This window comes from Erithacus rubecula (assembly GCF_903797595.1).
Source record: "Erithacus rubecula genome assembly, chromosome: 5".
In the NCBI taxonomy this organism is placed as follows: domain Eukaryota; kingdom Metazoa; phylum Chordata; class Aves; order Passeriformes; family Muscicapidae; genus Erithacus; species Erithacus rubecula.
The window spans coordinates 65,242,546-65,268,360 of NC_136687.1; the positions used below are offsets into that span (position 1 = coordinate 65,242,546).

A 25,815-nucleotide genomic window follows, 5' to 3' on the forward strand; every position below is an offset into this window, starting at 1 on the left:
GCTTGTAATCACGGGGGAAATGGAAATTAACATTTTCCACTCCTTGAAAAACAAGAAAATATTCGTTCCTGGCACAAAAGCAGTAGTCCTAAGGTAAAGTGTCTTTACTTTTTGACTAACAACACAAGTAGGGCAAAAATCACGAAAAAAAAAAGGGCATTTACCTTCTCTCAGATGCTGTTCCATATAGCCTGTGGCAGACTTCACCAGTGACCAGCTGAGCATAACTCCTAAAACTCTCCTTCCCCAAATCCAGTCACTCTCCAGATGTGCAGATATGACAGAGGAAGAAACAAGCTCTAAACAACAGGCATTTCCCATTTGCACTATGGCAATCTCCCACTAAACACTACCAGGGAGTTCCCCAGCCCATCAAAATCAGAACAGTTCCTGTCTACAACAGCACAAGGAAACCACTTAGTAATTCCAAACCTCAAGGAGAACAAACCCACAAAACATTAACAAAGATATTTCAACATCAGCTTTGATAAACATGTTTAATAATCTGCTGCTTTACAGGACAGTTATTTAAAAGCTGGGCTTTAAGAGAAACATTGACACTTAAATGCCAGTTTTCCAAAACCCACACCTAAGACCTTGAGACATCAAAAGCCAGGTTGGTTCAGTCTACCAAGAACTGCACAAGAAGCTCAGAGTAGTGGTTTTGCTAAAAACGGACACTGTACACAGGGGAGGGAGGGGGTCACTGTCTCCACACTGCGCTGGATCAGCAGCCGCCATTCCCAAATGTGTGCAACACCTGAAGGCAAAGGCAGCACCCAGGTCCATCCATGTTCCCTGGCACCAGCCTGTCACACACTGCAATCCTCCCTCCAGCCAGGGAGGGACACTGCTCTTCCCTCCAACGGCACAAGCTGTTACAGACACACTGGGGGAAAATCCCCCCTCCAGGAGCAACCCAGACCTGTGCACGACAAATGCACAGCTTGGTGCTTTCCAGGAAGCACAACACACCACTGCACAGAATTACCACTCCCCCACTACTGACATGACAGTACACCACAAATTAAAAATGAACCTTTTACTATTCCCACAAATAATTTGGGAAGTTTAAACCAAATATGAAAAAATAGAATTCTATTTATTTCATCTGCTCCTTGGTTTCAGAGAAATTAAAATAGGTGTCAATGCAGACACAGCACATTTTCTTCCATAGGACAGCAAGTCTGCCATGGCCATGCAATTCAGAACTGCATTTCATGCCTGCTCCAGCATATTAATGCAAGTCAGTCCAAACCCAAACCTCCAACGACAGAGGAGGAATCCATGTTTTAGAGAAAATGAAGTTGAAACCTAAGTCTCCACCTTGCAAGGTTCCTAAGGGAAGAGCAAGGGGGTCATTTCCATCCTGCCCGTGGTGTCTCTGCTCTGAGTTCAGTGCTGCCCGTGCAGGACATGGCCAGCTGAGGGGGCTGTGCCAGGCTGCAAGGCCGGCTGACTGGAATGGTGTGCTCCAAAAACAACTGTAAAAGCCATCTAGCTTGAGTCCCAGAGGAATTCACTGCAGGAGGAACAGACTACAGCAGACTCCCAGGTCAGGCGCAGGCCGGGGGCAGCAGACCTGTCACTCCTCAGCGGGTGGGGAAGCCCCCTCGGTGGGTCCCTCCGCGGCCCCCTCTGAAGCCGCCCCGCTCACCGCGGAAGTTGGTTCTGTTCCTCTCCCGGCCCCTTTCTCCCCGGCCCGCCGAGGTCCCTCCTCTTCCTCCTCCCCTGGGGGCACCCCCGCCCCGGTCGGACTTGGACTTGGGGGGCGGGGACTTGGGCCGCAGCCTCTCGATCTCCTCGGTGCAGCCGGTCAGGTGGGAATTGGGAGCCGTGAAATACGAGGAATAAGTTTCCGCGTTGAAGTTGCTGTTTGTGAGGGTGGGTCCCACCGTCAGCCAACCTCGGGAACAAAACCACAGTCAGCAGAAGCAGCAACAAACTTCAGGCTTCAAGGCCATGTTGAAATTCCCCCAGTAAATGAACACTCAAAGTAACAGGGAGAAACACTCAGCTACACATCAGTGGCACTGAACAGAAGTCACCTCTAGAATTGATGCAAAGTTAAGATTTTAGTTGGTATTTCTAAGGGCTTATTTTCTTTTTTAATTTTTTTTTTTATTACACAGGGCTGTGGCAGCATTCATGCTGTGCTTTCACAAACCCCTACCCCCTCTTCCTACTTGCTCTTATACCACAGTGTTTAAACAATGCTTTTCAAAGATATGGAAGTTCAACCAGAGTCACCTGACTCTGAATGCACTGGCACTTCAGTCAGGACTGAGCACGTGAACAGTGTGTCCTGCTCCGTGCATTCCTTGCATTTTGCATCATGCCAGATGCAATGCCACTGTGACACACTGCATCTTCAGACACTGGCAACAGCACTAAGCTTGTAGGGGTTGAGAATGAGCTGGAGAAAGAAATCACTTTTTTGAGAAGGGTAAACATACAGGAGAAAAGCAATCTCAGCTGGATTTTGTTATGCTCACTGATGAATTAAACACGTGGATGGGCAAAACAAAAATCTCTCTTCTGGAAAAATTATGGAAATGATAGTTGTCATAAACTTTCTGAACAACAGTTCTGTGAGTGATGGATCTTCCCATAGCCCAGAAATGTATCTCCCCGAGATGTGTGTCAGCCCCGTGCCATAGACGTGGGCTCTGGAGGAGCCCCAGGGCTGCTGGTGTGTGAGCCAGGCAGGGCGGCAGTTACCTGGTCGGATGGTGCTGTCCCTGCCGAAGAGGTGCAGCCGCCGCCGGCCCAGGCAGAAATGCTCGATGATGTGGAAGATCTCCACGGGTTTCTCGATGTTGCCGATCTCCGGCTCCTCGGTGATGATGAGGTCGATGTCCACGTTGGCGTGGATGAAGTCGCCGTCGGTGCTGCGGCGCACGGTGCCCTTGATGCCCATGAGGCAGTGCTCCTGCAGACAAACACAGAGCTGGCACTGCCACAGCCACTGCTGGGCCAGGGGAGCAAGGGACAGCAAGGGCAGGGCTGGCACTGACACCCCACCCTCACAGCAGAGAAAAGGCTCAGCATCAACTGCAGCACAACAACATCGACTAGAGCTACCACAGCAGCCATCTGACAACAACTTCTAAGCTGAAGCTCAATAAACTACACAATGAGGTGGTGAAATTCCAATCAAGGCTGAAGTCAGATATTGGGACTTCTTCAATTACAGAGCTTTAGCTGGAAAGGTTGAGAAATCTCCACAAGGCCAAAGAGAAAAATGTGATGGCAAGAGCAAGAAATGGTAATTAATTATGATTAATACCTGTCTTAGCATTTTGATCCTAACTTTATTCGTATAATGATTTTTTCAGCCATAAAACAGACAGTGGAAATAATACACACATTTTCATATTAAAGCAGCCCTAGAATTCCCCTCAGATTCCTTTCTAGAAGGTATTACTGCATGAAACACCATAACCACTATTGCACTCTCAGGCAGCTCATCAGCATTACAAGTGTTCGTGAGCTGCACCATGCATTGCTTTCCTTCCTTCCCCAGCACTGCAGACCAATATAAGGAGTGATATGTAGAATCCATGAATGAGGAATCACCACAATTGTTCCAGGATGAAAAGAGGCTCCTACGTACTCATTTCAGAGCTCTGTTTCTGGGAATATCAATCTTGGATGAACGATGTTCCCCAGGATCAGATACTCTGACTCACTAAGTGCTACCAGATGGCTCAGGAAACAGTTGCAGACAAGGGCATGTAATCATTCCCAAATTTTGGAAAGGGTTTGCAGAGTTAGTGGGTAAACAAGAAAGGCACAACATCAGACCTGTCAAATCTATGCAGATGGTATTTCACTCATGCAACACGGGTTTGGACCTGCAATTCACCAAAGTGAAAGGCAGAATACTGCTGAGCAAATCACCCACCAAGCCAAGTCTCCTCAGTCTAGTCCTTAGGAGAACTATCCCAAACATTTTACTTCCTTACCTTGTCACTCACAAACACCAGGGATCCTCTGACAGGTGGCACAGCACTGAGCACCCATGGAGAGTTGCCTCATCCACACAGAACAGAACAGAACATGTTTGCTGCTCTAAGCACTGGCAAACTCAGCTTGCCAACAGTGTTTGTTTCAGAGCAAACTCCATTTTCAGTGCTTATCACAAACAAGGACCTCAGCTCAACTCTTGCTCCATAAACACAGGAATTCCCCCACACCAGAATGTTAAACCAAGACATAAAGTCCCCACAAATCCTCCGGTGTTAGTTTTAACCTTGCCCTCATGAGCAAACTACACATATTTGTAGTACTACATGCAATAAACACACAATATTTATACTTACAAATATTTAAAATTAATACAACACGCTTCCAAACAAACTTCAGATTAATGTAAATGCAAGTCAAAGAAAGATTCCAGATATCCTAAAGGGAAGTTTATACTCCTAACAATGGCCAATTTGAGATGGACTTGAGGATATTTAATGCTAACGAATCAATGAAGGAGTCCTGAGGTTCACTGACATTTGAAATGAATACATCACCAACCAGCTCTCTGCATGCAGTCAAACTGACAGTTACACTCACATACACCCAAACCAATTATTTATGGGTCCCATTTACATTTCTACAAGTTTCTGAACAACAGACATTTGAGTTACAGAGGAAAAAAAGTGTTCTGGTTTGCACCTCCTTCAGTACACATCCTCCACAAAGCATTTAAAAAAATATGTTTGATTTAAACCAAGCTGACCCATTCTATTACTTGCACTACACAATCACCTCCAGGAAGGCAGGAGATGCTGCCTGAGCTCTGGACCAGAGAGAGGTGTGGGGGAGCCAATCTCTGGGCACACACCTGCTCATGTGCATTTAGAACCAATAGCCAATCTTCTCTAGTTATTATTTATTTAGTCAACTTCTAGTGCTAAGTTTAGTTCCATAAAATGTGCTTTGCAGAACAGAACTTGGACATCCTCCTGTTGGCTTTCTCACAAGCCTGTCACCAACACTGAGTGTGTCATTAGCACAGACAATGTTAACAGAGGATGAATAGAGTCAATTCTTTACCTTGGTTCTTTGGAAGACAGCCTTCGGGTCTAGAGTCTTGGTCTTGCCAGGGTTGTTCTTATTTGTTTTAATCCAGCAAATGTCCTCACATCTTCTGTAACCCCATTTGCGCAGACACTAAATGTCAGAAACAAGCAGAACAGTTCACACTGCACAAAAACATCGAGTGACCTGAGCACTCACTTAGGCCTTGACTTTCCTAATTCTAGGGCGGTCCAGCCACTACAAACCTGTCCATGACCAAACCCAGTCTATCTGGCCAACTTCAGACCGAAAAACAGCCAAAACAAACAGATCAGTAACAACAGGCTGCCCTAAAAAAGTTGTCTGTGATTTTTTTTTCATGGAAAGCACTGCTCAAACTAAATAAAAAATGTTTCAGCACAGCAGGAGACAACTGGGAATTCTTAGTGCAGCCTCCCCAACACAAGCACCATTTCCCTGGCATGCAAAAAGATGACAATTGTATCTCAATTTATGAAACAGTAGGACCTTTCTCCTAGCCTGAATATTTCTGGCAGAAAACTACTGAGACTTCTGTTAAAAAAGTTGTAACTTGGCAACCTGCTCCTCTGTCAACACACGCACATCAAAACCAAGACCCCAAGGAATTATGCTTCCTCACATAGTCCATGACTCATCTGGACATTTACAGTATCTAAACAGTTAATGCCATTTAAAATCATATATCCTCTAACACAGTAACAAAACATCCCTCAGTAGTTAGGGCTGACAATTCTATACAGGGAAAAGTCAAAGATAAAAATAAACTCTTAAGCCTGTCCCTGATAAATTGAATTAAAACAACATCTTACCACTCGGCCGAGATCCAGACCCTCGCCTGAGCCACACCATAGAAACACAAATGACCTTGGGGCTGCAATTTCTTCAATTTCCAGTTTCATTATCTAGTAATAATAAGTGCAAGAAAAGCGTTCCTGAATTAAATACAAATCACCAGTTGTATCAGGAAGAATACTGAGTCTTGAAGCATTGTCACTGAAACCACCAGGAAGCAAAGAATTAATTTCCTTGTTCTTTCTTTGTGTGCATGGCTTTTGCTTTCCCTGTTAAATTGTCTTTGTCTCAGACCATGAATTTTCCAGCTTTTACACTTCCAGTTCTCTCCCTGATCACACTGGTGGGGGAGTGAGCAAATGGCTGCCTGGGGCTGGGCTGCTGGCTGGGATGAAACCATCACAAACAGAAATTCCACCTGTATAAAGCATTCTAGACTTAAAAGACCAACACAACCCACATGATCTCCTCCCCAAATCTCTGCTTCGTTGCATCATTCCACTGGCAGCAAAACTATTTAATACAGAAGCAACAGCACTCTGTTTCTTTTCTTCTCTAAGTACTTAAATGAAGGTTGTGAAGGTGTTCTAAACATCCCAGTTTAATTCCTACCACCAAATAGCAAAGGCATTCTCTCCATTTTCACTTGTGGGAAAAGCAGGCAGAATTCATGAGGACAGTGGCTGAACAATGGCAAATGAGTAACATTCAAGATGAAATAATTTCGGATGCAAAGCATCTGTTAGTCATCACAAGTTGAAAGGATTCATCTCTAACTTGCTAACACATCAAATCAAGCTTCATTCAGTGCCACTCCAAAGAAAAATAATGCAGAAGGAGCCACTCTAGGAGGACGTAACTCCACACTAGGAGGATGAGTCCTGCCTCCAACACTCCAGTTGTTCTGTTAGGATAAAATGTTCTTGCCCTGGGCAGCACTGCCTGGCACCATTTTTGAATAAATACAAGAGAAAGACTTTGACAAATGAGGTTCATCTATTTTGTTAAGTTTCTAGGGATTATTACTGGTTTGATCATTAAAATTTCCTACCCAATCAATACTCGGAGAATGGAAGAATGTCAGTAAAGCAAACTTACCTGCACTTTTTACTGGAGGGACTAGCATATTAAAAAACATGTCTTAGGAATCTCAAGAATTTCAAGAAACAACGGAATATTTTCAATGGACATTTGGTATTTCAACAGCCAAAAATCAAACAAAAAGCTCAGTGAAGGTAAGGGCAGAGAGAAAACCCACTACTACTAGGTTCAAGTTTTCAGCCAGGCTCAGAGAGAACAAAAATTTGTATTTACTAAATTAAACCCTATTTGCTGAAACAAATGTATGAAATGTTTTTCACAGCAAGAAAGGTACTTACATCATCCCAGGTCCAGCATTTTTCATTGGCAGTAATGCCAGTCTCTCGGTAATATTCTTCCAATGGTGGCTCCAGCAGAATCACATCAAATTTGGACTTCAGCTCCCTAATATCAAAGGCTTCCAAGTCTGCTTGCAAATACCTGTTTAAACAGAAGATGCCAGACTGCTTGGACAAGGTGCAACAGTGGCCTGAGAACTACACTCCACACAGCACTTCTGTGCAGCCAGCTAAGAGCAGGGTCTCCTGGGTGGGCTGTACATCTCAAATGCACTAAATCCAGAGGAGAACCAGTGCACACCCTCACTTAATCAAGGCTGGATGCTATTGCATTGTGGTTTTTAACTATTCTTAATAAACAGTTTTTAGGATTCTAGCAAGCAGGAAACAGATGCCCACACAGACTGTGCAACAATATCTAGTGCAAACTCAGTGCATTTTCTGCACACCCGTGGGCTACAATAGGAGGAAACAAACATTTAAGAAGGAAACACTCACTGCCTGGCTAACAGGGAAAGTGGCGTATTTCTACAACTATTCCAAAGATTCTAAATACTGGAAAGAAACATTGTTACATTTTATATAGTACACACATATTTCTTTATTCCTGTACTAAGCAAAATTCCCCCTCACACCGGTTCTATTAAATACATGCTCACACACACTCTTATGACTCTCCTCCACACCTGCACACCACTCACTGCTCTACCACTATCCAAAAATTACACTGCCCTCCCCTAAATTCCTTTAACCTTACTCAAGCTGATCAGTAGACCACCACCTTCTCCTTCCCAGAAAGTGTGTGGAAGAGATCCATAAGTGTACTTGGTGTCAGAAGGCAGCATTTGATTCGTGGTTTCCCCCTATTGTACTCTGTGACCAAAACATGCCTAGCTGAAAAGGGCAGGCTGGGTTCTGCACTCAGCAGTTCAGACAACTATTTCATGGGGTTTTATGTGCTATCATTAAATAAGGTGGATTTCTGTGGTACAGACTAAGACTACTGCACATGACAAGCTCAGAGAGGTCTGAATCCCTGGAGCAACATGCTGCACACTGAGGCTGCATCTGACATTCAGCAAAAACTCCAAGGTAAGTCCAAACGACTTCCAGTCAGCCTAAACGTTTTTGTCTTCAACTCCAAAGTAATGTGATTGATGGATACTAAGATAACAGCTGAACACTATACAAAAACCAGCTGCTACAAGAAAAGCTAAGGTTGTATTAAGAGGCCAATTTTTTAAAGCTCTTCTTATCATAAACCACATGATAACCACATGAGATTCACCACCACATGATATTCTTTAAGTTACCAAATTAAAGCCCACAGCCAAATGAGTTTACAATTTGGTCTTAAAACAAAACAAAAAAAAAATCAAAGCTTTAGAGACTATAAATAATCACACATTGGAAAGAAAATCTAGTTTATACACTGTATTAAACATCTACATTAAACTAACAAACCCAGAGTGATCTTATTCTTCTATGCTTCAATTGATTCATTTGTATACACAAACAGAAAGAGAAAATGTAAATTCTAAGCAGGTGCTGAAGATAGAGATTTGCAAAGCAGACAGCTAACTTCAAACAGGTCTGGAGAAGAAAGGCATTTTCCACAAGAACACTTACATGGGAGGAGTGTTAGATTTAGATATCAGCTCATCCTTCAATCTGATGAGCTCTCTAAGTTTTGGATATTCTTCAAACCTATCTGCTAAGCCTAAGAAGAAGAAAACATGAAGTTAACAACTACTTAACAGAGTAAATCTCTATCAATTAAGCATTGTCCAGTATTCTGAATAGGTCCAAATGTTAATAGTCAGTTATTTTAATTTTTGTTAGAACAAAGCAAACCCTTTAAAGCAGTTTTTTGTTCAGTACTTGACAAAAGCCTCCTGCCCTCACTCAGCTAATCAGGGCTGTTACTGATGCAGTGTCTATGCTCTGATCTTCTCCAGAGCACTGCAGTGGATCAGGAATTCACAATTCCAGTTACCAGAAAGAAACAACCTTTCATTTAAACTCAAAGTGCCAGGATGATGAAAGAAGTTATTTTGGTTTGAGCCCATCCATAAACTCCTGTTAAGATCTAATTAACATTAATTCACAGCACAGTCTGTGTAACCTTTGATGACTGTTTCCAAGGTGGCACCTGGGGCGTGCCTGGGTCCCTGAGGCAACCCTTATGCTGAGATTCGGTGCTGTGGTGGCAGTCATGAGGATCTGAACACATGTTCCTACATGTAGCTTTATGATGTCAATTTTCCAACCTTTCATGTGTACAGAATGCAAAGGACAGAACCCTCATTAGATCTTTTGCAGCAAATGTTGTAAAAAGGAAAATATACTTTGAAGTATATTTCATTCATTCTCCCTTAGAGACAATGGGTTTGCTACTGCCAGCAGCAGGTTCAGCATAAACCAACAAGGTACCATTCCTGCTTCCCAAGCAGTACCACTTCAACTTCAAAGGAGCTATTTAAAAGGCTTCATGTTCATTTAAAAGTACAACTTGGAATGGTACTAATAAAGGGAAGAAAAAAACCTTACCCATACCCACAAACATTTAATCTCTCTCCTTATTTTAATTCAAACTTCTTAAGTCCCAATCCTAGGAACACAATGATAAAAGCAAAGTTCTCAGTACCTAACCTTTACCATCTCTTGCTACTCGTGCATAAAACACCCAGAAGTTATTTTAATCCTTTTCCTTGCATATGTAACAGCTCAAAGCTACTGCTGTGTACTCCTGATTTCCACCACTGTGCTGCTTCCAGCCACTGTGAGTCCAATACCCCTGGGCAGTGGTAGCTAAGCAATAGATGCAAATGAATTTCCAATCAAAAACTCTCAAAGTAACCAAATGTGTCCCACATGTGTCTCTCCCTCTTTTCCAATAGCAACATCAAAAAGTTACAGCTGAGTGTTCTGGAACCACCTGTTTTTGTTTGGGCCAGGTGCACCAACACCTAGCACCTCAGCAGAGCTGTGATGGTGGTGCAGAAAACACACAATGGTGTGTGCTCACCAATGTGCAGCTGACACAGCTCAGCCCTGTTAAAGGCTCTGGCCCAGCTGCTGCTGCTGTGTTCATCTCCACACCAACCCCTGCATAAGTGTCCATCCTGTCCCTTCCCCAAAATCCTTACACAGCAGAGAAGTCATGGCACACTACAGGGGCTGCTGCTTCTCTGTACTCACTTCCACGAAGAGTGTAAAACTGCCTCAAGGACACAACTGTGAAACCCAAGTGCTTTTGAGATAAAGATCCAATTGAATTCATTTTTCTTAAAAACCATCCAGATGTGTTTCACAGAACTATTCACAAAATATAGAGAAAAATAAATTAAAAACCTCTGGAGGCAAACCAAACATCTTTGGGCTGCCATCTAAAAACACAACCTCTTTGCCCTGGCAATCTTACACTTGATAAAATACAGAGAATTGTTGCATAAAACTGCAGAGGGAGATGTTCTGCTCCTTTTAGAAATCAAATGCTAGGCACCTATTCTGGGAAAGAGGATCAAGTCATGGCTTAGCTTTAGCAAGTTTAAATTCAGGCCCATGTAGCATCATTTCAGTAGTAAGCTCTGTCTGGATACATGCAAACTTCAAAAACAACATCCTCTAAACCTGGGCATTCTAACGAGCTGTCAGCAGTTACCTAATTTAGCTGGGAAACATGATCCATATTGCTTCCTGACTTAAATGTCAGTATTGCCCATACTTTACATGCTTAAGAGGCAAGATGGCCCAGTACACAGGTGAACTGTAAACTTCCAGAGCTTCCAAGATCTCCACATTAAACTCATCTACTTTCTGTAATCAAAAGAGCTTAAGTTGGAAAAAAACCCAAAACCTTCCTGGTGAAATACTTTCAGGTAAAACCAAGGTAAGAACAGCCTTGGTTGTAATGACCTCCTAAGTAACTGAAAATAAAACAATTTATCTAGATGTCTATACTGATATGTATGCACATGGAGACAAAAAACTAGGAAGAGTTTGTGTATCTGCACTTCCCAGAAACTGTAAGGAATTTAAAAAGGGGAAGGAAAAGAAGTGCTATTGAATCAAATGAGTCATCTTCAAACAGTTTCTGGCTGTGACATTGACATACCAACGTCTCTGATGAAGTTCTGGGGTCTGTGTCCTGTATCCACAAAGTGCTGGCAGTAATCATTGTGTGGATTTAGGCTCTGAGTGCCCTGGAGAACAGGAAGAAGTGCAGTGAGAGCAACAGGAGATAACTGGACATACACAGACACAATGTACATGTTACTCTGATAAATGAGAAAGGAGCAGATTATCTTTCCAACATGCCTTTATAAGCTCCATTGGTCAAGACCATCCTTTCAGTTCCAAACCAGGCCCACCACTGCTGCAGCTCGTTGTGAGCTGCTTCAGAACCATGCAAACACCACTTCCAGTCAGATCTGTCACAGGCAGCTTCTGTGCCTGTGAGTTCCAAGCCACTACTTCATCCTTTGAAGGTGTATTTCAGATCCCACCAGCTGCAGAAACAGTGTAACAAAACAGGGCCTGCTTTGACTACACTTCCAATTGCAAAAGCAGCTCACCTTAAGAAAGGTACTGGAATCTTTGTAAATCTCCTCTTCATAGGGCAGGTTTTCTTCATCTTGCTGCAGCTCCACTTCGTCCTTGGAAATAAAGCAGGTGTTACAGGTGTGCATACAAGATAAGCTGTTTCTGTCCTTTCCTTAAGAAGCAGAATCATAACGACAAGTGGACTGTCTACAAACAGCAGACTCAGCTCCAGGTTTGGAGGGGGAAAAAAATTACCTATTCCCCAAAAAGCCTGCACCCCTCTGAATAACAAGGAGAGTGTTACTGGGAAAGGCCTCTGAAAGAAGAAAAAAAATAATAACCTCTTCACTTCCAGCCCCTGACAGTGCTTTACAAAGTGCAGAACTTTACATTTTTGTCCCACAAAACTTTCATTCTTTGGACTGAAAGTATAAATTTTGTTGAAGTTCTTCTGCAGCAGAACTTCTGAGCATTATATCCACATAATCATCTCTTATTTTTCAGCCTTAGCAATGTCCACACTTTGCAGGAACAGCTTGTGGTACAAATCAGTATTTCATTGAACTGTCCTTCAATGTAACTTTAACATTCCTAATCTATAGCCCCAAAATTTACATTAAAACTATGCAGAGAGTCACCATCTGTTCATTCAACAGTTTCTGGGATTATATGTGACACTGATGTACTCTGAGCATCCAACACAGAACTCAGAGAGAACAGAAACTCACGAGTGACTCACTTCACATCACTTTCTGCCTTCCCAATGATCCTGGATCAACCCAGTATACAGATTTATAAAACACAGAAGTACAACTGAACAACTACTAATTGATATCATCTGCAATATTATTACAACTGTATTTACCCTACACTACATAAGTTGTCTGAATGCAGAATAAAAAATTAAGTGTCGTCTCTCCCAGTTTTGATCCCTCTAGATGTCAAAATCTTTGAGTAAACTTCTGTTATTTCCACAGTGGAGATCTGAACCAACTTCTGAAATGCCTGATGTGATAAATAGCTCACAGCTTCCCCTTCCCTATCCAGGTGATGAACTTTGAAATAGGCAGTCTTTTTGCTTGTCTGTTTAACCAGATTAAAATGAAAAAAAAAAAAAAAAGATTACTATCAGAAACAGCAGGAGTGTTTGCAAGGAAAAGAAATGTATAGACGAGCAGCAGTAAGTGTTATTCAGGCCAAAAAAAAAAACCCTGAAAGCTTGAGTTTTACAAAAAACTGCTTATGCCATCATAAGTTACACCTGTTTCCCTCCTCCATCTTTCTCTAAATCTTGTCCTGATAAGAACCAGTAAGACACCTGAGTCATCCCAGTTCTCTTTCTGCCTTCATAAGTGATTTCAGAAGTGTCTTGTGGCCACAAACAAAAGCCCACACCACCAACTTTCAAAGGGAAAGGACACAGTCCCAGCAGACACAGGAGGACATCAGCACCAACTAGATACTAGGTTCTTGTACATTAATTATCCATGTTTTCCAAAGCATCTGCTACAGAGCTGCTGACTTTGGGAAACAGAAACTCTCCACAGTATTCAAACATGGTTTGTTTCAAATGACTGGAGGTACACGACTCAACCAAGTAAGCTTTCTTCACCCTTCACAACAATGGCAGGGAAGCATCCCAAGCCTGCAGGCCTCTGCTTGCACAAATGAAGTAAACAGGGCAGTCTCAAATTAGGTGGCAGACAGCAAAATAAAACCACACGTGGTTTTGTACTCCACACAGAGTGAAAACTCCACAAACCAGACATTCATACAGGTTGGGACAATGGAGTCAAATCACCTGGGGAAGACAACAGCTGGAACAGCACTCCCAGCTCCCAGAGGATGGTGAAAAGCCTCACAGTGGCAGCAGAGACTCTAATCCCATTATAGGGCACTCCCAAACAGAGCAGGGAGCTCAACTAATCCTGGGTCAACTGCTACAGTTCCACAGGAAAAGAGTATTTTAAGAATGTTTCAAAACCACAGCTCAACTTTCTGGCTTTAAAATATCTACTATTCATGTTTCCAATAGTGTATCTCCTCCCTGTCACCCACCCCCAAGGCTGGCAAGGCAGAGCCAGGCTCCAAGGCTGGAATCAAGCTGCCACACTGGAGTCAGTGCTGCCCTTTGTTCTCTCACCAGCCTGAGGTTTATGAAGAACCAGCATTATAAATTCAGACTTATTCTATGGAAAAACCAAAAACAGACACACAAATAATAATAAAAAACCCCACCAAAAATTAAAACACATTGCTTTTTTTTTTTTTTTTTTAATTAGATGTTCCTACATGGCTGAGAAAAGTAAAATACTTCACCTTTTATCTCAAAAACTGCCCTCACACAGGTGTGAGAGCATGTTCATTTCCACCAAATCTGAACCCAGGCACAAAAACTTTAAATCATTTCAGAAGACTTACCTGATCCCATCACATAGAAGGCAACACTGCAAGTCAGGGATATTGACACAAGTCTCTTCACATCAGAAATACCTCTGATTTTCTGAACAAAACTGGCAAATTTGCAAAACTTGTCCACAACACTACTCATTGAGTCTATTATTGCTTTTCTCTAAATTGCATTAAACACAATACAGCAGGGCTTGACACCATAAAGATCCAGATTTTTGTGCAAGTTCGTATTACAAGGCTAAATTTAAGCAGGCTCAGCCAGCTCAGGAAAAAGTTACATAAATGCAGATGGAATTTTACTGTTCTTATCTCCTTGCCAATAGGGAATTAGCAATGCCTGCAGGAAACAGCTGATGACTCCACTATAGATGTTCTACTCTGGGGTTTCAAGTTTCTTCAGTCTGTTCATCTGCTCAACTGAATTTTGTCTCAGCTACTGTTATTAAAATATTCTTCCAATTCAGCAATATAGAAAAAGTCTGGCCACTTGGAAGTGGTTACAGCCCACTTTAGGGTAAGTCTTCTCCACAATGATTAAGAAAATCTTAATTATAAGATTCATGTACTTTGCCAACCCAAGTGATTTATCCATACATACTTTATATGTAATTAAAATGTAGTTCTTTAACTATGTACTTGGTGATGAAGTAAAATTAATTGATATTAAGTGATCATTAATGCAAATATAAAAACCCTGCTTCACAAACATTGTCACCTCATGATGACAATTTCTTTACTAAACAGGATGTACAGACTAACACCATATTAAAAATAATGTCTGTCCCCTTACAGAGAGACTTTTAAAATCAATCATCAAAAACCATCCTGTCATACATTAACTTTTTGGTTTAGTAAGATAAACATTAATACAGAAATATTTACAAACCTGAACACAAATGTAATGTGACAAAGGCTTTGTATTTAAAAAACTACTATTTCAGGCATCCAACAGAATAGCAGATACTGCACTATTTCATAAAGACACTGACATTGATTCAATTATACCACAGAAATAAGGTTATTAGGCCATGGAAAAAGGGAGGAGGACATACACTGCAACCAGATCCCAAAGCAAATCATAAAGACAGCTGTATCATAATCATGCCTTTGTTTAAGCTCTTTCTATCTCTCACCTTGGCCAAAACATCACATTAGGAGAAAGCTGCCCAATAGCTTTGGAAGAGCATTTGAAAACTGAAGAGCATGAGAGCTTGACACTTCAATGTCCATGGAGGCATTCTGGTTTGTTTTTTTCAAGCTAACTCTTTCTGGACATTTTGGACACTTAAAACAACACCCTGAACCAGGTCTCTTAGTTCCAGTTCCCTTAGAATCTCTTGTTCCTTCCACTCATGCAGAAGTGCATTCCCTGGCACTGCACAGCTGGGTCAGAAGACACTCTCAGCCTCCCTTGTCTCATCCCATGGCCTGCTGCAACTGCAGCCTTTCTTTTTGATACAATGACATTCTGGTCAAGATTCTTTCCCCGTGTACCCAAGCACACACATTTTACCACTTCTTCCCACAGCCAGCCATGGCTCAGTGCTGCTCCCTGTGAGCACTTACACCAAGGCCTGCTTCCTCCTAGGAGCAGCACTAATTAAGCCTTCACACTCTGGGGTCTGGTGAGTGTGCAGCTCAATGTCACACCTGAGGTGAACCATGTAGCATCTGCATCCTCTCTTGCACTTCTGCAGTGGGAGGCATCAGGGAGATGCCACTGTGGAACATGCATACTAAAGGATATATACACATCCCATTTATTTTAATATACACACACATGTTCTAAGTACCTCTGGGACTTAGCACCAGAGGAAAGTAACTTTCTCCTCTTTTTCTTACCTTATATTCTTCAATCTCTTCCTCATCCGCTTCTCCCTCATCTGGATATTTACGTTTTGCATTTGGGGCAGAAGTATCATAAGCAGCCCTATGAAGAGCCAAAAATCCTCATAAGAAAGTTTCTGTCTCCAAGAAAAGTGTTCAGGAATGTTAGATAATATGCCCTGACTGCATGTTACAAAGCTGAAACGATTTCAAAGCATCACACATGAAAAGCTATTCCTCTTTCAGTATATTTGAGTTCAGCACAATGTATTATGGAGAGAACTCTTGTAAAGAGTACGTCTCTTGCCTTTCTCTTTTTTCTGCTCTCAAAAGTACAACTTCTTTTGACCAATGCAACATATCTACAGAATTAAACTAATTCCCTTCCCTTCCATTTCTCGTTTTTCTGTTCTAAAAGGTACAGCTTGTTTTACCCCAAAGCAGTTTGTCTAAAAAATTAAGCCTGCTCACACCCACGTGAGAACTAATAAGCAGTAGCTTGTTCTGTCCTAGACATATCCATAGTACCATAAGAACTTTCGAACTGAACTGCTCTGAACTGCGCTCTGCAAAAACATAAAGGCTCTGGGACGCAAGCAGACGGCCCCTTCTAAATTCAGATCTCGGGTTTCCCACACAGTAGCTTTTTAACACCAGAAACAAAAGTCAGCTTGTATTTCCAAGCTGCTCTTAGAAGGGAATAACCAGACCCTACTCGCCTTAGTCACGGCTCTGCCTTGACTAATTATGGAGTTTTCTTTCACCGAGGGCAATCCCACCGCACTTCCCGAGCCTGTACTCCTATGGAGCCCCAGTTTTGCTCCCCGATACAGACCTGCAGGTCTCCCTGGTTTCCGCGATCTCCCGCTGCTCATCCTTGCTGTTGAGCACGGCGCCGATGCTGTCCGCGTTCTCGGCGCCCAGCTGCAGAGCGGAAACACAAAGTCACGCCGGCCCGGCCCGCACGCCCCCGCCCCGGTGCCCCGGCTGCTCCCGGCCGTACCTGCTGCGCCAGGAGCTGCCGGCGGAGCTTCTGCCGCTCGCGGATCTCCTGCAGGCGGCTGTTCATGGCCCGCTCCGGCCCCGCTCCCGCCGCCGTCGTCACTTCCCGCCCTGGCGTCACTTCCGTGCCGCGCAGTTCCCGCAGGGAAATCCCTGCGCCGGCCACTGCCGGGGATGCGGGCGCTGTTGGAGTGTACCAGTGAACTTCGCGCTCCCTCCGCCGCTGCAGGGCCACCCCTGAGGCGACACGCGGCTCGGGCCGTGTCACAGCTGCGACCACTTAAGTGGTGACCACTCACAGCTGTGACCACTTAAGCACCTGCTCGGTTTTTCTAAAGCACATCCTTTATATCCAATTCCAGTATCCGCTGTGGTTATTCGTAGGTTCACCTTCATGTTTTGCTTTCATCTTCCGGTCCTTTAGAAACTTCCGCTGTGAAGGAAGAGAATCTTTGAAACTCTTCTCATCTGACTTTTGGTGTCTTTCCCACTTCCTCCTGTCTCCCCTCTCCTCTGTACTATCTGGAAATCCATCTAATCCGGATTTCTGCTGACTTTCTGAGAACGACTCAGAATGTCTTGAAGAATGAAGATGGAAATAAAGGCCTGCAATAAACGTCAGTTCCCTACTGTTTCACAAATGGAAACTTAACAAAAGACTACAGAAACATTGCAAATGATCCCGCAGTTATAATCAATGCTGCTGTTTCTGAGTGCCACACAATGACACACTTCAGTGACACAAGATGTTATTCTCCTTTTTTTGAATGTGGTATGTATTGTGCACATGACAATGACATTATGCAGGTCACACTGAAAACTAAGAAAGATGCATGAAGAAAAGGGAATGAAAGAAGTGCAGACTAATACAAAAATAAACCATTTCCAGCTACTCCCATTTCCCAGTGACAGAATATCCTAGAAATATGATGGAGCTTTTGAAATGTTAAAACCCAACCATACCAAAAGTTGGCGATATTTTATCTCCTTAGGGAATACACTACTAGTTATACTGTCCTATCTATGGAAATATTATGGGAAGAGAAATGCTCAGTAGCTGTCTCATGCTACTGTACACTGCTTTGATATTGTTGGCTGTAATGAATACAGTGGAGGTCTCTGCACAGTAACAAAATCACTTCCTCCTGGAGGTGATCTGATGAGTTTGTGGGAGCCTGCACTCCATTTTTAGAACTGGTTGCTAAGATGAGCTGATCTTTACAAACATTAATGGCTATGAAGATGTTCTGCTGCATACATGCACTCTTTCAAAACAAAACAGCTGTATTTTTGCAGAATGCTCCATGCCTTTCTTCTTCTCTGTGCGTATTGTTGCTTTAGCTCTTGGATCCTTATATCCAGCCTGTGTTTCTGTTAAGTATCAGACCAAATTCTCATCGGTCTAATGGTGACTAAGGAGTTTGTGCAACTGCCATCAACTCTGATCCATTATCCAGACTTTTTCCTTCATATTTATGAAGGCAGTTGTTTCCTCATCCTGTTTCCATTTAGCTGATGATCCCTGAGTACATTACCTTTCTCTTCCCTTTACTGACATGCATTCAATCTTTTTAATTATTTCTATTTCTGCGGTAATTTTAAATTCAAATCCTGCCCTGCAGCCTACTGGTATCTACTTCCAATATCAGGTGATTGTGCAATAAGCAGACATTCTCTGCCACTTTGTCAAACCATTAATGGCATTATAGAGTATTTATAAAACACAAATAATGACACAATTCTACACCCATTTGGGATTTGTGTTGCACTGACATATATTCAAGTCTAGACTACTCCATTCAGCAAAAAAATGCTACTTATTTTGTGTCAGTAGAAATTATTGTAAAAGTTACACAGATTTAGACTCAAACTGCTTAATTTAGCACTGTTCTCTCATGTTAATTGCTCTTCACATCACAAAACTAAAACTACATTTTGCCCTATTAGATGCTAAATAAATTCTTAAACTAAAAGAACCAAATGGACCAAACAGATGAAATGAGAAAGTTTATCTCTTAAATCAAAACAGATGATTAGAAAACCAGAAACTATAAGAATATTTTCTAATAGAAAAACAGATGTTAGCATGGACTAACATCACACTCTTTTTATTTCATATTCCATTTCCCCATACTTTCAATAAAGTACCTAGATCTACCTCTTCAAAAATGTCTCATAAATTGTAACCTTGATTTTGGAGCCTATCTTGAACAAGTGACAGTATCCCAACACCTGCGCTTGCTTTTCTACCCCTGCCTTAGGCTGTGTTGCACCAGAAGGCAAAGCTGACTTAATGAGCCTACTGCAAAAACCCCAGAGCCACGAATCTGTACAAACTCACTGCAGCAGCTCCAATTTTGTTTTAAAATCCATTGGAAGTAACCAAGTGGCAGCAGTGTGGCAAGTGGCAAGTATTGCCTGTCCTTAGTAAGCCCACAAGCATCCAGCCAAAACAGAGCCTTCATAAACACCCTGCCACAGGCTGTGGATAATTTGCCCGGCATGTGCTGCGATTTCACACTCCATCTAGATCAAGTTGCATTGCCACTTGATCCATTTGGACATGTCCCTTGTGATGGACACAGAGCATTGATGTTGGAGCTGCTGCCCCTGCACCAACTGATCATAGCTGGATGTGACCATTGACAGGAATTTTCAAAGATATTCTGTAACTCCTTTACTTTTCAATGGCATCATATTTCATTCTACTTTGTCAGCAAGAATAAGTGACTTGCACACAAAAGTTTTAAAAATTATAAAATATCTAATTCCCCTACATAGAGGAATCTTACTTAGTTTCTTAAATGGCCTGAACTAAATATATTTCTGGCTTCTTCACAAGCAGTATCCAACATTGCTGGAAGAAAACCAGCAGCATTTGAGCAGAATTAGAGAAGCTTTTTGAACAGAACTTTGTTTTGATGAAAAATGTGGATGGGTCAAGAGAGGGTTTTAAGACCTTGCACTGCATTTGTTTAACTGCTGGGAATAAAAATAGTTTCTGTTTTTAAAAATTCCTCTGATCAATTTGTTTTGTTCTAGAAATATCGCAAACTACCAAAATTATAGTCCGTATTCTTAATTCAAGATATCCTATTTACAGCTATTCAGACTTGACATTAGAAACCATTTTTTTTAGGAGAGGGTGGTCAAACACTGAGCAGGCTCCCTGGAAAATGGATCAATGACCCAGGCAACAATTTTTTTTTTCACATTTTGTGTCCCTTAAAGGACTGACTCACTTACCAAATCCCACATAGCCTCAGGGTAGTCAGGTTTGGAACTGAAGTTCCATTTCTTAGCAAAACTCCATTAAGCTTGTTTGTTAACAAATGTGATTTTCTATACCATTTCTTCAAAATATCCTCCTTTGCATATTCTTGCCTCTTTAAATATACTTATTTATAGGCTGGCTACACAGCCTCCCCTTTCCCCCAGTTAAGAGACTGCAGCATATGCTGCCTTTACTTCCCCATGTGAGCATCAGCAGATACAGCAGCACCTCTGCTGTATCTCTACAGGAGGCTGGGGCTCTCCTGCTCTCACATGCCAGCCTCACTCCCCACTCTGCCACATGGCACCGCACACTTGGGATCTGCTCAACGCTCCTTCTGTGAGAGGAGCATAAGGAGTGCTTGCAGGTTGCTCAGGGAAGCAATATCAAACCAGCTCAAACCCCAAGGCACTGGGAGTGCATGAACAGGCCCGTATGCTGTGCCAGTTGCACGTTCCTGGGTGTTGCTGAAATAGTAGCAACACCATGGAATCATCCAGTCTCCAGTGCTCCAAAATATTACACTGGGTAGTCCTGTAACCTGCTTTACACATGCCACAGAAACTGGTTCCCAGTTTTAAACCCTTCAGTTTTAACTGCAGTTACTTCATCATGTCTGTGGAACCCAGTGTTGAGCCATATACACCTATGTATTGAACTCCTCCAGGAAATAAAGTTTCTTATTGTCTTGTTCCAAGAAAATGGGCTCCTTATTCCCTTATAATATGAAATCGGCTCCTTGTACAAGAAAGTACTTAACACTTTAAAAAAGCTTTTCCTGTGATCTCATTACTGTGCACACTGTGTTATGTGTTAATGGAAACCTCATCAATTACCGGCTGTTCAGCTACATCCTGTGCGATTCAGGGTCACCCTATGGAGCTTATATGGAATTATGGACAAAAGGCCTATTCTCTTCCACATAAGCACAAACCCAAATTAATTTTGAGTCAGACTTGGCAGGATTTCAAATTTCTGCTGCCTATGTAGTTAAAAAGAATGACACTAATGAATAAAATTATTTTATAAGAGCACTGACTTACATCCTAAAAATGTTGACTCATTTCGGCACCCATTCCATGGCTCATTTTGCCCATGGAAGTCTCCTTTGTGTGAAGCCTTGCTTCCTCTCCTAGTCCTGATTTCAGCCTGGTGTTTGATCTCACCCAGTGCCTACTGGGTCATGTGTACAAGTTTTTCCATTTATTCCAGTACTTGATCTATTCGCCCCAGCATAGCTAATTATATGAAAAAAAAAAAAAAACCCCACAAAATTATTGGCTAGACAGTATGAAAAAATTTCATCGTTGTGCCTGGCTGTTTGACTACATTTTCTCTGCTTTGTACTTATTTCCTGGGGGAATTTCTCACATAGCTAATTGCCTGAAGTCAGCACTTGCTCTGAACTGTTCCATCTGTGCTGCTGCTTGATGCTAACCTGGGCAGGAGGGAATGCAGGAGAGAATACCTTGGATAAGGCTGTAAGTGGCAGTGAATCAGGCATTTATTTGTCACCAGTATTTTAACTGAATTCCACCAACAGCTGGAAGTGCTCAGCTTTTCTAAAATCTCTGCTGACAGCACACTGCATGAGTGACTCAAAAATAAAGGTAAGCAGCTTTACTGAACACAGGAAGAGGCTAATCAGTGAATTTTCCTATTGATTCAAATGGCAGCAGAATTAGACTGATTCTCCAGCTGAATTTTAAATGCTGGGTATTAAATGTTTTGAAATGCAGGACTACTATTTTTGCATGGTTAACCCACACATCAGATATTTTCACTTATTCACATGAACCACTCATTGAAAATTAGTCCTCTAATAACCTGTATCCTCACACAATGCAAAATCAGAGCCAGCCACAGGGAAGAACTATCAAGTGCTTTTAGAAAGCTATTAGGATGAAGGAAACTCTTGAGTAAGTTTTCTTTAAAGCCTTGCATATTATAAATAAACCGCACTGCTCTGTATTATGTGAATATTTCCATTTCTTGGGTAACCTGAGGAATCTGTGCATGGAAATATGAGGGGAGCAGGGAGTGCTGAAGTGGTCAGATCCATTCATAACTACAAATTATTTATTATTCTTTGTTTTATCAACAGTGTGGTGTTGGGACTATCAAATATAACTAGAGAAATAAACAGCCAACCCTGTGGAATTATACAGAAACTAAAACGTATTCTGGCAGATGATTTCCAACTGCTGTCATGGAAGTTGCCAGTGCACAGGACAGATTTCCCAGCTTTGGTCATGAGTGTTGGTCTATGGGACTGCTGTCACAACAACATAAATACTGAGACTAAGTATTGGAGTGTTTTGCAAGAGGGGGAATGGGCTTCACCTGGAGCCAGTTCACCCACTGTAATGTCATTTTAATGGATTATTTTCTGCACCAATCCCAAAAGACCAAAACAAGCCTTTGTTTTCCTATAAAAATACAGGCCTTGTTAAACACAGATTATTGACTTTAAATCCCCCAGTGCTGCACCAGGAGTTTAACTAGCAGAGTTTCCAAAGATTTATGATTATTCAGCAATTTTTGCCTTTTTTCCCTGAAAAGCTGGATGCTATAATTTCAGAATCCAAGGTATGTGTAACACTCAGATTAATTTTGAGGTTTCCAAAGAAATCCTTGCCTATTTTCCTAACTAAGAAAACATATTTTTTTCTTTCCTTTTCATTTGCAATTCAATTTGTGAATGAGTTTTCAATAGTTTTGTACAGCAGAGAGAACACTTTTTAAGGCAGCCAAATGCATTAAGAGCATTTCATACTTGGTATCTTTCTAAAGCTATATCAGTGTAATAATCCTCTTGTTTCTTGTTTCTAAATATATGAAAATAAAGTCCACTCTTAAAGCATAGTGCAGTTTTTTATTGTTATTTTAAGTCTGAAAGTCCATTTTAAGTCAAAGAATCAAGGTTCTCAAAACCACAGTCTGTAAATGTAACTCTGTCTTTGCTCTTTGCAATAACTTTTGAGTGATTGTGACTACATGTGACAGAGGCAGCAGTCACAGAGATAATGAGCTTCCTCCAAGTGTGATAAAAGCAGTCAAGCAGATCAGAGTGATTCTCTGCATGGCACCTGTAAGTGCCAGAGCTGCAGGACAAACTTGCATGTGCTCGCACTGCTCAGACACCAGAGAAACCATATGGGGAGACACTCGGAAATGCGCAAGCCAAGACAGAAGCTGCAAGCAAAGTGCAAAGCATACACCTGCAAAAAACCTCCACTAGCTCCAGGATTCCTTCAAAGAGAGCTCCTCCTCTTTACACTGAGTTTACTGTCAATGTCTGGAATGGACATCAGACTGAGTCCCTAATTTGTAAATTTTAACAAAAGCATTATTTCCTGTAGCATTAACAGACTTCATATCATAGGGAAAGCTCATTTATAGTTACTAAAACAAAAGAAGGCTCCTTCTCCTTATAAGATCACATCAAAAAGAACAATCATGATAAAAATTAAAATGTTCAAGAGTCAATCTGTACATGTGGATCCTTCCATTATACCTGAATCCTGAATCCTGTCTTGGGAGTGAATCATTATGATGCTGCTTTTTTTCTTCTTTATGTTTTTTTGGAATTGTAGTTACTTCCAAATCTTTTTCCCTGAGTAGCCTGCCCTCTTTTCCCCCACCTCCTGCTGAGTACCACTTTGCAAGCTCAAGCACAAATACCTCTACCCAAATAGGTAAAGAAGGTTCACTGCACAGCCCACACACCTTGGGGAGGGGAATGCAATCAGAATGCATGAGTAAGTGCCAGGCTCAGAGCTTTGCCTGAAGCACTTTGCAAGACTCATCATACTCATTTGTTCTTTTCCCCCTCTGCTGATCAGGAGAACCCTTTGTCTTCCAGGTACAGAGGGTTGGAAAAAGAGCTTAGGTCAGGGGAAAAAAAATATTGTTGTTACTTGATGCCAAAAAGTGTTTACTAGGCAATGAAGGAAACCTTAACCAGCTAGGCTGAGCATGCTTTTAACTGGTCCTTCCCAAAGGATAAAAGCAAGCAACTTGTCATGACAGAAACAGAATTTCAGACAATTTAAAAATGGACATAATGAGTTGCTTTCAGGGTAATGTCTTATATATAATCAAATACTTTGAAATCAAATTAAATTCTTGCCAGTCCTGATGCTTTTTAAAATAATGCATATCCATATCCCCAGATGAAGTCTCAGCAAGAAAGAACAATCTGTGCACTTGTGTCCACAAAGAAGTGCAACAGACACTATGATAGCATAGTTATCACGTTGCTGTAGAAACCCCAGCAGAGTATGCTTTAACTTTGTGAGTGATTAAAATACAAACAGTAATGCTGCAAGAAAGAATTAACTACAGATGAGCAGAACTAAGATGAACACAGGCGATTCCAACCACTAGGGTACCTGCTTTCCTTAGCATTGGAGCTCTTTTGTTCTTATCAACAAAAGTTTAAACTGGTAAAGTTGCATTCTGCACCTTTTGAACAGTTTGGAGGCTGCTAAAGGAGGGGCACTGTTCACTGGATATATGCAGTATTCCGGATGGAAAGCAGAAAGCACGCTCTTTCTTTTAGACTTTTGTCTCAACAAAAGATAATGGAAATACTGATGTGCTCACTCAGGAACCAGATTAACACTCTCCAACAAAACAAATTAGAGAGGAAAAAGGATCTTATGGAGAGTTGAATAAATAGACTCACATTACAGACAAATTGCCAAATAAAGGGTATGCACTCCATAAGGCAGAATTGGACCTCAAGAATGAACAGCAGAGATTAAAACCAGCAGTAAAGCAAAATATAGCAACTAACCCAAACTAACAACTGAATGAGACAAAGAAGCAGAAATAACTGACAGCCATCCCGGTGGGACAAGGAACTCAGAGATGATCAGGTCATGCAGCGCTCGCTAGGAAATAAGCAGATTACTATTCAGAGCACACGGGACTGGGATAATGCTAAACCCTCGAAGACATTTCACGGCGGTTTTTTTCCAGCCCCTTTGTTCCCCGCTAGCACGTCTGGGGATCATTCCATCCCTGTGCCACCCCAGACGGCCCTGAGGGCTCGTTTTGTCCCTCTCGCCCCGAAGCTACGCGCCCCAGGCCGTCTCTGCCCCGGCTCCTTCTGCTCTTTGTGAGGCAGGCAGAGGCACGGGGCGAGGGCAGAGAAGGTGGCTGCTAGGGGAGCCCCAGTGCGAGGTGCGGAGCTGCTGCGGGACCGCCGGCGAGAGCGAGGGATGGTACGGGGGCGGCAGCCCCGAGGCTGGCGGGGGAGCGGGAGGGAGCCCCGGGGCCGGGCTCGGGGGACGCATCCCTGTAAATCCCGCCGGGGCTGCCCGAGGGGCCGTGCCCGTGGCCGGGCGGCCGCTCCGCTGCGCTCCCCAACGCGCTGGGCAGGCTGCGGCAGGTAGGGAGCCGGCAGCGCCCCGCTCGCCCTGCCCCCGCGGGCCGGGCAGCCGGGGGCGGGAGAGGCAGGGGTGTGCGGCGAGGGGGATTAGCGGGACGCCGCGGCCCCGCCTTCCCCCCTCGCATCCC

General features: G+C 42.6%; 1 protein-coding gene across 1 annotated transcript; it reads right to left on the bottom strand.

The window, feature by feature from the left end:
* Window positions 1–478: 478 nt before the first annotated feature.
* Window positions 479–17,336, bottom strand: METTL14 (methyltransferase 14, N6-adenosine-methyltransferase non-catalytic subunit). Its single transcript, XM_079306703.1, has 11 exons — window positions 17,017–17,336; window positions 16,849–16,937; window positions 16,029–16,116; window positions 11,807–11,887; window positions 11,347–11,434; window positions 8,859–8,949; window positions 7,230–7,371; window positions 5,868–5,960; window positions 5,053–5,169; window positions 2,722–2,932; window positions 479–1,906 (listed from the first exon to the last, which is right to left on the bottom strand). The coding sequence occupies exons 1-11, from the start codon at window positions 17,080–17,082 to the stop codon at window positions 1,593–1,595; spliced, it is 1,380 nt and encodes a 459-aa protein (XP_079162829.1). The 5' UTR covers window positions 17,083–17,336; the 3' UTR covers window positions 479–1,592.
* Between the last annotated feature and the right edge of the window lie 8,479 nt (window positions 17,337–25,815).